The 13,604-nt window shown below is 40.7% G+C and overlaps 1 protein-coding gene across 2 annotated transcripts in view; it reads right to left on the bottom strand.

Annotated features, from left to right (window-relative positions):
* Positions 1-13,604, bottom strand: part of PACRG (parkin coregulated) — a 312,655-nt gene that overhangs the window by 157,113 nt on the left and 141,938 nt on the right. For both annotated transcript variants that reach the window (XM_056852939.1, XM_056852940.1), the window contains exon 3: positions 5,845-6,016. In XM_056852939.1, the coding sequence (XP_056708917.1) occupies positions 5,845-6,016 (172 nt within the window). The remainder of the gene's footprint in view (positions 1-5,844; positions 6,017-13,604) is intronic.

Raw genomic sequence — 13,604 nt, 5'->3', positions numbered from 1 at the left:
CAAAGACTATTCCAGTAGCCAAAAGAAAAGAAAAGCCTCGATGGATGACTGAGAAAACTCATGAAATTGCTAAAGACAGATGAGACGCAAAAGGGAACAGAAACCAAATCAAAAGTCTAAATGCAGCACTCCAGCGACTTGCACGTAAAGACAAAGATAAGTATTATAATAACCAGTGTAAAGAAATAGAACAAAAAAGGAAGAACAAGAGATCTGTTCCACAAGATCCAAGAACTCAAAGGGAAATTTAAAGCATGGTTAAGTATGCTGAAAGATCAATATAGAAATACAATAATTGAATGGGACAAAATAAAGAAAAGATGGGAACAATACTGTCAGACTCAGGCGTCTGCCTCTAGTATCCCTCAAGCAAACTCATCCAGACAGGTAGTTCTGAACCAGTAATACTTTATTAGGAACTAATAGGCAAAATCAAAGAACTGACCGCTCACAGGCAAGCAAGGTTAGCATTAGAAATCTTTAGGAGGTTACTTGCTTAAAAACACTAGTGCAGAAGAACAAGATAAACATTGCTAGGCAACAGCGAGATAATGGTTCTCATGAGTGGAGACAAAACACTCTGCAGCTGCAGTGCAAATGAAAGTATACACAGGAGCTTCTAAACCCTGGGAACCAAGGACTTGACTTGTGGCCAGAACTTGGCCTGAACTTATGTCAAGAGCCTGACTGGACCTTGCATTCAGTTAGGAACCTGACATTTACACTGAAGAACTATACAGAAGAGATGAAAGGACGACAGATTACTTCCAAGAAGAATCTTATGAGGAACCTACGGTTTTAGAAAGTGAAGTGAATGCTGCACTGAAAGCAATGGGAGAAACAAATCATGAGTAGTAGATGGGATATCAATAGAGCTATTCCAAGCCTTAGAAATGGAGTCCATCAAAATCTTGACAAGAATATGCCAACAAAAAGGGAAAACAAAGCAAAGGTGTCAGATAACGATACATTTTATCTCACTATGTCTTCAGTCTATATGCAGAACATATCATAAGGAAAACTGGATTAGATTTAGATTAATGTGGAATGAAATTTGGTGACAGGAACATTAATAACGTGAAATACGCAGATGGCATCACATTACTGGCAGAAAATAATGAAGACTTTAAAGTGCTTTAACTGAAAGCAGTTTAACTGAAAATTAAAGCAGAAAGTTAAAGCAGAAAGTGCCAAAGCAGGATGACAACTGAACATCAAGAAGACAAAAGTATTGACAATGGGGAAACTGAAATTGTTCAATATTTTCTATTCCTTGGCTCCATCGTCAACCCAAAGGGAGATTGCAACCAAGATATCAGAAGCAGATTGAGACTGGGAAGAGCAACCATGAAGGATCTAGAAAATATTCTTAAGTATAAGGATTTGTAACTGGTGACCAAGATCAAGTTAATTCATGTCACAGTGTTCCCCATTACTGTGTATGGATGTGAAAGCTGGACAATGAAGAAAGCTGACAGAAAGTTGATTTATTTGAAATGTAGTGTTGGAGGAGAGTTTTAAAGACACCGTGGACCACCAAACAGGCAAAGAAGCGGGTTCTAGATCAAATCAAGCCTGAACATTCCCTAGAAGCTAAAATGACCAAACTGAGGCTATCGTACTTTGGTCACATTATGTAAAGACAAGAGTCACTGGGAAAGACAATGATGCTAGGAAAAGTTGAAGGCAGCAGGAGAAGAGGAAGACACAACATGAGATGAATTGACTCAATCAAGGAAGCTACGGCACTCAGTTTGCAAGACCTGAGCAAGGCTGTTAATGATAGGACATCCTGGAGATCATTAATTCATATGGTCACCATGAGTCGGAAGGGACTTGATGGCACTTAACATAGAGAACAGACAAAGAGGGTAGGTAGAATAGCAAGGGCTATTGGTGCAGTGCCTAGCCTCTCTAGCTTTCTTCATGAGAATTTAGGGAGCAATCCTAAGCAATCCTTACTTAGAAGTAAGGTTCCTTAGGATACAGCCATAGTGACCCAACCAGCAGGCAGATGATAGGGCATCACATGAAGCCTCTGGACCAATCTTCCCAGAGGACCTGTTGCCCGTGTAAGCAGTAAATATATGATACATTCCCACATTTTATGCTTGCTTACAAATTAGGCTTCATGAACCTATGCTTTACAGTTTCAACCTAAACAGAGTGACACCTAAATTCATTGACTTCAGTGAACTTAGAAGGGTATAGCTTAGGGTTACAGTGCATGCCTTTCATTTCAAATTGGGGTTATTTCCAGAATATTTCCAGAAAGATATTCAGCAGATTTTCAGAGAGATATTCTATACATACAAAGAATTGTTGAAGAAACCTCATTTCAGGATGATAAAAAGCAACCAACAAAATTCTAAAAAAACCCTCTTTACTGAAAGAGAAATGCTTACTATTATTAGGAAACTACTAAGTGCAATGAAGATCTCCTGGAAAGACATCTTTCAGGAAGAGAAATAGGTGAAACAAGAATGACTATAAATAACAACAGAACGAATATTTTAAATACCTCTAATATTGAGAAGGAAGTGATATTAGCTTAATGAAGAAAACCTGAGAAAAACATTGTAAAGTCTTTTCAGTTCTTTGCCTCACCTGTTTCTCTATTTAATTCATCCTCCAAGCTATTTTTCTTTGGGTGTAACTCATTTTCTACCTTCTCATAGCAGCAATATTTCAAACCTGAGTTCAGGTTCAAATTCACCTATTTGCGATGGAACAAGTTTGCTTCAAACACAATAAACTAAGTGCTGGGCCAGGGGAGGAAACATTGGTTCACTTTTGACTCATGATGTCACATGCAATATCAAGCAGGTGTTTATAACACTCGTGTAATCACATTCTACATGGGACTGACAATTGTATTATTAGGAATTACACCTGGGGGAAGGGAGTAGCAGAATATTCCATCTTGAGTGCTTGGACAATGCCATAATTCTGCAAGAAAAGTACCATATGAAAGATGGCAAGCCATACATACACAACAACTGCATAACAATTGTGCACTCCTTGTGTATAGGTCTGACTCAACTCAATGGGCAATCCTGTGCAGCCTTGAAGAACTGAGTGTGCAGTGTAGAGGCAATTGTGCACTCCCCTCTGTATTTTTCTTTTGGAAGCCTTTTTCCCCTTCTTACCAATGAATGGAGAAAATTGTTAGTTACAGCCTTGTTCATATATAACAATGGGCATTTATCTCCATTCAAGTGTATGAAGCCAGGAGAAAAGAGCTGGAATCAGGGTAGGGGGGGGAACCTTGAGAAAAAAGCATTCCCCCCACACACACAGAAGCACGGGGGGGGGGGAGAAGAAGACAAGAAGAGGAGCAGCAACATTAATTTTCTACCTAGGATAACAAAGTCGTTGAGCTAGACTTGGTTGTGTATCCCAAAGGCACAGACAGTTGATTTTAAGTAATTCCCAGGTCAATCTTTTAGAAGGCACCTAGTCTTGATTTAAACACTTTAGATAAAGTAGAATCTCCACCTCCCTGGATACTACATTTACAAACTGTTAACATTTGCACTCTGTAATCTATATATTTTAACCTTACTTGATACATCAGTCCCTCCAGGGAATCAATATTTTTTTCTGATTTTCTTCCTTGCTCTTGTGTTGTTTTCCTGTGTTCTAAAAATACCTTTACAATGCATTTGGAAAGGCCAGGCAGACGGTAGTGTCATACAAAATGTGGAATGATGAAAGGCTATTACATTAAGCCAAAAACACATTTGGGTGTACTTGCATTGTCTAATCAAGTTTTTAACTGCAAATGCTCAACTACTGTTTGTTATTCCTTTCTTGTTTCTCTTTAATCCATTTTGAGGAAGATTCTAGCTCCATTCTAGTCCCTCCCAACAACTTCTCAACCCAAACTCCTTTCCAAAGAAAGCCAGCTGCATTATAGCTAGTTAGAAGTGGTTCAGGAGTTATTGGAGGGGCGTAGTTCTGTTTTCGCATAACAGCCTTGGTTTTAAGCAAACTAAATTATTGGTGTCTGTGGGGAAGGCAGAAGGAGGAGGAGAAGGGGAGAAGAAGAAGAGGAGAAAAGTTGGTTTTTATATGCTGACTTTCTCTACCACTTAAGGAAGAATCAAATCGGCTTACAATCACTTCCCCTTTCCCTCCCCACAACAGACACCCTGTGAGGTAGGTGGGGCTGAGAGAGCTCTAAGAGCAGTGACTAACCCAAGGCCACCCAGCTGGCTTCATGTGGAGGAGTGGGGAAAACCAACCCAGTTCACCAGATTAGCATCCCCCACTCAAGCGGAGGAGTGGGGAATCAGACCCGGTTCTCCAGATTAGAGGCCACTGCTCCAGACCACTCCTCTTAACCACTACACCTCGCTGGCTAACCCTAATATATATAAAAGGAGGCATTAAGAGGATGGTCAGTTGTGGCACCCTCCATTGTGCCTTCAGTCTTCATTACAGAAGAGAAAGAATCCACCTTGAGAGCGCAATCCTGAAGGGCAGAGCCACGCCACCTCCCCAGAGTCTTACCGGCTACCACAGAAACAAACAAACAAACAAAAAACCTTAAAAAAAAATAAAGAAAAGTGAGGGAAATGCCCTATTGAAAACAGCACGGCTGTACTACCAAAAAAGGTGGTGCAGCCCTGCCACCGCTCAAGGAGGCGTTCCCAGGGCAAAAGGGCTGTATGCCTAAAGGCAGCTCCACCCCAGGAACACCCCAGGGATGCCCCCCCAGGAAAGCCCTGCCGGTGTAACTGCACTGGCGCCGCGGGCCAGCGGCTCCCAGACGCTGGCATGTTTGCCCCTGAGCCAGAATAGGTGCCATCTTATTCCATCATAAGGTGGCACCTACGCTGGCACAGGGTCACGCCAGCTTCAAAGGAGCTTCCCCCCATTCAGGAATGGCTTGTGAGTCTCAGTGAAACAGGTAGGCTAGAAAGAAAGAAAGAATTGGAAACACAAAGGAAAGACTCAGATAAGCACCAGCTTCAGCCTCTTAGTAAGAATGTTTACTATTTTATATATTAGGGTTGCCAGACTCCAGGTGGGACCTGAGGATCTCCCGGAATTACACCTCGTCTCTAGACTACAGAGATCAGTTCCCCTGGAGAAAATGGATGCTTTGGAGGATGGACTCCATGGCATTGTACCCCACTGAGGTCCCTGTCCTTCCCAGGCTCCATCCCCAAATCTCCAGGAGTTTCCTAACTTGGATCTGGCAAACCCAACCCCCATCCGCACCAGTGGCCAGGTGGGACCTGGCATCCTTAATATATATAAAAGAAACTGGAACAGGCAAGCTGAATTTTGAAAAAGAACGGCTTCTCTAATAACATTTTGAATACGTTGTTGGGTGAGAACTAAAAGGAAAGTTCTGCAAACACTGGTGAAAGATTAATATGTTGACAGCACAGGAAAAACAAGAATGAGTGAATTTACACATTTATGTACAAAATATATATGTACAAAATATGCTACTTTAAACCATCCTATATCTAAGGCCAGGTTTTGGTTAACATGGAAGCAGGTTAATAAAACCTGGTTACATAACAAATCAGTCATCTAAACAAAAGGTGGTAGTGAGGAAATATATGAGATTTGAAGGAAGCATCACTGGGATGTCTGAAAATAATTAAAAATAACATGGGTAAGGCTTTTGAAATAGTTGAGGCTTCTTTTGTTGCTTTCTTCACTGTGTGATTTTTCATGCAGTAGTTGGATAGGTTAAAAAAAATAGCAATTGAACTTTCTAAATACTAAGTTATGTGGTTTAGCTTTTGACAAGTTGCTAATTAAACCATATAACTCGACAGGCTTTGTATTTCCAGTTAGCTCTTCCCCCACATGCACACTTACTTTTTATTGGGATAATGAGCTGAGGAATGACTGGAAGAATCTTGCTCCCCCCATGTTCTAGCATATCATGGATGCCTTGCCGAGCAAAGAACTCGTAGGGAAACTGCATCTCGCATAAGCCATCGAAAAACAGTGGTAAATAGTGATGATAGTCCAACTTCTCTATCTCCACCTAAAAATGCATACAAAGAACAGAAAAGGAGATCTAAATTAAGTATATATCAAGGTAGCCTAGAACACTCATAGCAATCACTGACCAAAACAAGACTTTGTAACCAGCAAGACAGCACAGCATGCCAAGCTTAACATAAGACAACAATCAATTCCATAGGGGGCCCCAACACCGGCACAGCCCCTTCCTGGCCTCCTGAGGACTTTTGTCCTCATAAGTCAGGAATGTGCTGTTAGATTCCTATTAGATATAACTATATCCAGTAACCTAGTTCAGTAATCTAATATTATTAATGTGCCTCTAATTCCACAAAACCAAACTGGATTTATTCAGACACTTTGTAGTGTAAGTATATTAGTATATAGCTGAATGAGTTCATTTTGTTCTAGTATCTTCTGAAGGAAGTTACCAGATCAATAAATATTATTTAAATTTATGTATTTAAAACTTTTTCTTTCGCCTCTCTTTCAAAGGACAAAAAATGTCAAAATATGTGACAGTTGTGATGAAAAGATAAAAATTTATGATACCAAGCTTTAAGCACTGATGTAGAGTTGTAAGCATTAAACAAATGTAGTCTAAATTCCTTTTAATACAGCATTCGTAGTATGAAACCATTTCTGATGCGGTGACTAAGCCTCGACTTCTTCCATTTTGAATGAATCCAAGCAAAGATTGAGAAGAAATTTCTAATCATATCTCCTTATTTTGACAGTTGTTTTATTACATGAGCAGTTCTATGAAGTTCAACTACATGTTTGCATTTCTCCAATTTCTCCAGCATGTTGTGGAGCACATTTTAAAGTGCTTTGATATTCAACTAAGCCCCCTTTAAATCTATCAGTTTCGCTCTGAGGTAACCAAATTCATCTCACACAACTTTGAAGAGAAGTTTAATTTTGTTTTCTTTTAATTATAACAATTGCAAAGCTATTATCAAGTTCCAATTATTGTCTATAACTTTCATTAGCTTGTTCTGCTATAATTCCTCCAGTTTAAACCATGCTAAACACCCAGGGCATTAAGCTAGTTTTTCACAAGAAATTGCCAACCTTGGAATAGACTTACAGAACCCTTCCAAGAACTGAATTTCCAAGACACAGCTGTCTCAAAGGTTTGCAGCAATTGGCAATTTGTATAGTTTTGGAAAGATTTAAAAAGATATTGGATTTCTTGAAGAATCTACTAGGAGGGTGTGAAGACAACTGTTCTTTATCTTGCAGTGTTTAATGACCTCCCACAACATGGAATCCAGAAATATTTTAGTATTGGATTCCATAGTGTGAAACCTTTCGTTTCTGTGCTTAATATTTAGCTTTGAAATGTAACTATCATGCAAATATTATGAGAGAAATAGGATTTTTTCTGTTTACACCCGCAACATGCTTCTATATTTTCAGTTCCTCCCACAAAAGTAAAACTAAAAATCCTTGGCTGCACTTAACTGTATCTGCTGAGACATCACTAACAGCTGTGTATGTATTTCTTTTCCTCATCAAGAGACATCACAAGAGTTATTATGAACCATACATTTAGCAATAACTACATAAACTGTAAAGTCAGAAGAATCCTAGCAATTCCCATTTCTCCAAATTTTCTCACATCAGCTATCTGATTACTATTTTTTCCAGAATTTTTATTAAAAATTTTACCAATATCTTGCATATGTTTCATAGGGGATAGCTATCATAGACCTCTTCCTTATCATAAATAAATTTGCTCTGAATTTCATTTCATAGATGAGACCTAACATAAAAAGTCCTTTTATACTGCCTGGATTATAATAGACATATTGTGAGCACCTGATCAACAGCTGCAAGAATAAAGATCAGGATTAATATACTAAAATGAGCTGAAACCAACTGAGGGACCAGATGATCATGGTTTAAGAACAGCTGCACTGAACCTTGCCTATTTTGTTGCAAGCTTGACAAGAATTTAAATCAGTTACTCCTACTCCATTAGGAGTTGTTTTGAGAACAACCGCAAGAGGACTGAAGCAGACTCAAACAGACTGATTCCCTGTCTAGATCCACATATTACCCTATTAACTCAGCCCCAAAATTATCCGGAGGAAATACAGCTATGCAGGGGTATCAAAGATTCCTTTTGCCAATTAAAGAAGTGAAAATCTTTTTGGTCAAGTATTGGGTGTATTAATCCATCATTGATTCAAAAACTGTGGCAGAAAACTAATTTATTTTGAAGAATCATATATATAGAGCTGTTGAACTTTCCAAGATACTCCATATAAACACCAATTTGTGTAATGACACAAATTTTGAGTGTCCCGCTTCTTACTATAGAAGATGAAGGAGAGTTGATTTTTATATGCCGACTTTCTCTACCACGTAAGGAAGAATCTAACCGGCTTACAATCACCTTCCCTCCCCCTCCCTACAACAGACACCCTGTGAAGTAAGTGGGGCTGAGCGAGTCTGACTACCCCAAGGTCACCCAGCTGGCTTCATGTGTTTGAGTAGGGAAACCAAGCCGGTTCACCAGATTAGCATCTGCCAACCATGTGGAGGAGTGGGAATCAAACCCAGTTCTCCAGATCAGAGTCCACCGCTCTTAACCACTACGCTGCGCAGGCTCTCTTTACATGTCTAAGGCAGCAATTATAAAAACAAGTTAATGGGGAGCAAATTCCATGGAACTCAATGGGACTTTTTTTTGCCATAAAGTCATAGCTGACATATGGCAATCCTGTGGGGTTTTCAAGGCAAGAGATGTTCAGAAGTAGTTTGCCATTGCCTACCTCTGTGTAGTGACCCTGGTATTATTTGGTGGTCTCCCATCCAATTACTGACTAGGGCCAATCCTTAGCTTCCAAGATCTGACAAGATCAAGCTAGCCTGGGCCATCCAGGTCAGGGACTTACTTCTGAATAAACATGCTTAAGATTGCATTAGAAATTCTCGTTATCACTGCTGCAGTTCATATAGACTGGGCCCAAAAGATCACCACAGTTTTTGTTTTATTCGGAAAATAATTGTAATAGCCTTGTGTACTCTTGAACACTAGTAGTAACATCGATTTGACATGGAGAGGCTTTACCAGATCTACAGCGCAAACTACTTCAGCAACTACCATCTAGTACCCATGGCTGGCTTGGAGGCACTGAGCATGATTCAGATTAAGATGTAGAAAATCAGGATAGGAGTAGGAAGAGGAAGCAAAGTTGAGACAAAGAACAAGAAACCAGCAGCAAACATCAATCCATGGGTCAACATGGACAGTGAGGGTTTTTGGTGATCTCATGGGTGACTCATAGGGTTGCCAGGTCCCTCTTCACCACTGGTGGGAGGTTTTTGGCCCAGAGCCTGAGGAGGGCATGGTTTGGGGAGGAGAGGGACTTCAATACTATAGAGTCCTATTGCCAAAGTGGCCCTTTTCTCCAGGTGACTTGATCTCTATCAGCTGGAGATCAGTTGAAATAGCAGGAGATCTCCAGCTAGTACCTGGAGGCTGGCAACCCTAGTGACTCAGGCAATATCTTGGCCCAGCCGATCAAAACAAGAGTCTAGATACCCCTCACTATATAAGTCTCTAAAGATGGTTGGTGATGTTACTGAAACACTCCATCCCACACAGCCAGAACATCTAACCCTATCCCCTCTCAACTCACACGTATCGGAAAATGAGAAAGAGGCAAGAGAGAGTCATGCTGCTTTGTCTTCTCAGAAGCCCCAAATGAGGTGAAACAAAACCTTCACCCTCACCCAAGACACAGGGACAAAGTTAGCCATGGGGCATCTAGGGCAGCTGGCCCGGGACCCAGGCTAAGCAGGCCCCTAACCACCCATGTCTCAGGAGCTTGGGCAACAAGCACCCTCCCATCCCCTCAGGGGCTCAGGAAGCTGCCAGCTTGCATGCCCACCCCCAGGGCTCAGGCAGCAGCTCACAAACCCACCTGCCCATCTTGCTTGAACATGGGGCGGCCCAGGCAGGGTGTGTGGCAGTGATTCTGGGGCCCAATCCTGGATTTTTGCCTTAGGCCCCAGAATAACTAAGACCACCCCTGCCAAGACAAACAAAAATACTCAGAAGTACAATTGGGTCTTGCTTTATTTTGCATCGGACTCTTGTGCTGTCTCTTGTTTCTGCAATGCCAGAGCAAAATAAGAAGCACCCACCATCAGCCCCAGCCTTTGGCGAACATATGATTTGATTGGGGGTAGGGCTAATTGTGAACAGTGCTTTCTTGGGAGGAAGGCTGTTTCCCCAGAGTAGGCTGCCCATCTGCAAACTCCATGCAAGCAGAAGCCAATCTAGACAGCTTGTTGCCAGAAATGTAAGCATTTGCTGTGAGCTGAAGGGCAACAGTCAAAGGGCTCTTGTCTGTTTGGCTCTTCATTTAGAGACTGCTGGGGTTCACAGCTCCGTTATTATAAATTATTAGATATTTTAACTGTGTTTAAGAAGACCAGTATAACAGTTGTGTTAATGAGCACTGGTGGTGATGAGCTGTATGTTTGGCCAAATTAATTTGTGGGTTTTATCACTAATGGTTTCATATATACTTTTTATTTGAAGTGTATTATTCAAATTATTTATATATATTTTACTGGAAGTCAGATTTCTGTTACTAGGGTCAAAAGGAAAGAAAAGTCACTGATGAGTGATGTGAAGTACTCAGTGTGAAATTGATTCAATCCTTGGGACAGAAAAGGGTTGGATGATAGGTATCCAAATGGAAGAAAAGAATGAGAAAGACAGCAGTTTATCAAATCACTTTGTGGAAGACGAATGTGGTAAACTGGTTGTGGCAACACTCTGATACACAACCAATTAGGATATCCTCTCCTGATGACTCTCTTATAAACAAGATAGGAACAAAAGAAAATGATAATTACTGAAGCATGCTTTAACACAGGGAATTATCAATGGGTGGGATCAAAACCAAGAGACAAGGAACCCAGGAAAAGCCCCTTCTTTAGGAAGGAACAGGAAACGCAAGTGGTGTCTAAGGGAAAAGATGAAGCAGATAATCAGGAAATGGGCAAGACCGATGGTGTTGGCAAACTGAAGTTCCAAGATAAAAATCAGGGAGCTGCTTGCTTCAACGGAAATAATAGTCAATTAATTTTTAATATCTATGTTATGTTAAAAGAGCTCAAGACTGCATTAGGTACAGTACTAAATAATATTCCCATAATAACTACTGTGAAAAATGAGAGGATTTTACAGGTGGCTCTTCCCAAAACAATAATAAAACATAATCCCTTCTTGTGTAATGGACATTTAGCAGGGGATCAAGAAAGTTATTTTATCTTTAATTTCCCTAGGCGGAAATACTAGTATTATTGATTATATTTTATCATCTAATAAGGCTCCCATGGAAAAGATACTTTTAAAATGGTTCCAGTAGAGGATAGTTGTCATTTGAAATATCACTTAAACAACTTTCATAAATGATTAGATAAGACTGAATGTTTGATATTGGGTGATAGGTGGTTAAAGTGGAACGGACAGGTCTAGGAAAAAATAATTGGAGCTATAGATTCTTTGAGTTTATTATGTTAAGGGAAATATTCTATTGGAATCACATAATGTAATTATGCGTCTGAGACTTTAATTCAACAATTGCAATCTTTTGTGACTGCTGTGGACTTGGCTAAAAAATAAGATTTGATGGACCTGGTCTGATAAAGGGTATAGGGAGAGAAAGAAATGGTTGGCTATAGAATTAAGGAAATTAGTGGTAAAGGGAAAATAACAGACCTCTGTTTTTTATGTGCATGTAGCTTGTTTATGCTGTAATTATAAGACTTTGCTTAAGAAGCAAAGATACTATGAAGCTGAGCTGTAATGGAAAGAGCTAAGAAATACATTAATTCAAAATTATGCACATAAATTTTGGTGTATGGCTGCTCACAGGATAAGAAAGATAAACTTTGCTCTACAGGCATTGGTACAACAGCATGGTGTAGTGGTTAAATTACAATGTAGGGGGCTCTGGTTCCAATGGTGGTGACTCACTGTGACTTTGGACCAGTCATACACTCTGAGCCTCACCTACCTCACAGAGTTGCTGCAAGGATAAAATGAAGAAGGGGAGAATGCTATCAGTCACTTTGGGTCACCACTGGGGAGAAAGTGGGTTCTAAATGAAGTAAATAAAATCAATTAAAAACTGGTAAAATTATTTTGCTGAAATACCTGGCCCTTGGATATGCTTGACTCTCACCCAAATTCAACATATTCAGTAGTTAAATCTTCCTGATTGATCAGATGTTACATGGGGGGTGGGGGGTGATGGCAAGCAGCCATCAAATGAGACGGGCTTCACTTGAACCAAAAGGGAAGAAAGGGGAACCATACTACTGGCACTTAATATAAAAAGGTAGCCCACTTCTATACTTTTTCCAGCTTTGTGATGTCCTTTTTGAGATGACCAGAACTGCACACAGTATTCCAAATAAGGCCACACCGCAAAAATACAGGGGCATTATAAAACAGTGATTGTATGTCACTAAAAACAGCCACTGTGCTAGAAGACTTATGGAGTAGCAAAGGTTACACCAATTTTTAAAAAGGGGTCCATAGGGGAACCAGCGAATTACAGGCCAGTTAGTCTAATGTCTGTCCCAGGTAAATAAGTAGAAATTGTAATCAATGGTAGAATTATTAGACGCACAGAAGAACAAAGGCTGCTGAAAGAAAATCAGTATAGCTTCTGCAAATGGAAGTCTTGCCTCACCAACCTTTTGAGCTCTTTGAGAAAGCATGCAGAGGCTTTCAAAAGGCTTTTGACAAGGTACCTCACCAAAGACTCTTATGGATTAAAAACTGGTTAAATGACAGAAGCAGAGAGTAGGAATATATGGATAGTACTCACAATGGAGGAAAGTAAGCAGTGGAGTCCTAAAAGGATCAGTATTTGTACCGGTACTATTTAATTTGTTAATAAATTAACTGGAACTGTCGGTAAGCAGTGTAGTGGCCAAATTTCCAGATGACACAAAATTATTCAGGATAGTGAAAAACAAGGCCAACTCTGAAGAATTCCAGGAGCTTCTCCAAAAATTGGGTGAGTGAGAAACAATGTGGAAAATTAAGTCCAGTGTAGGTAAGTGTTGGGGGGGGGGTCCAGTAGGTAAGTGTTGGGGGGGGGGGTCCAGCAGCAAACCCCTCAAATCAAGCCCTAAAATTATTATGGAGGGATCAAAGATGCAGGTCTCTCCACCCCTTTGAGGCCTCAGATATCGAAGGGAGAAGGATTCAAGCCACCTGGGTTCCTCGTCCTTGGGATGCTTCCTTCCATGTCTGATCACTCTGAGGTGGTCTGGCAGAGAAGGGACCAGTTCCAACCAACTCCTCCTTGGCCAGGAGTTTCTGGGGCTTAAATAACCCAGGAAGGGCTCTCTTGCCTCCACCCCAGCCCCCGTCTTCCCTTCTTGCCAGTCCATCTCTTGGGCTGGTGTCTGGGTATGTCAGGTGCCCCCTGGAGGCTCAAAAAGCCACTACCTCTGGCTATTTTGAGGGTGGAATCCATGGCATTTTACCCCGTTGAGGTCCCTGCCCTCCCCAGGCTCCACCCCCAAATCTCCAGGAATTTCCCAACTTGAAGTTGGCAACTGTA

This window comes from Euleptes europaea, chromosome 7 (genome assembly GCF_029931775.1).
Source record: "Euleptes europaea isolate rEulEur1 chromosome 7, rEulEur1.hap1, whole genome shotgun sequence".
Lineage (NCBI taxonomy): Eukaryota > Metazoa > Chordata > Lepidosauria > Squamata > Sphaerodactylidae > Euleptes > Euleptes europaea.
Note: the sequence above shows the minus strand (reverse complement) of the source record. Positions and strands in the feature narration are given on the sequence as shown.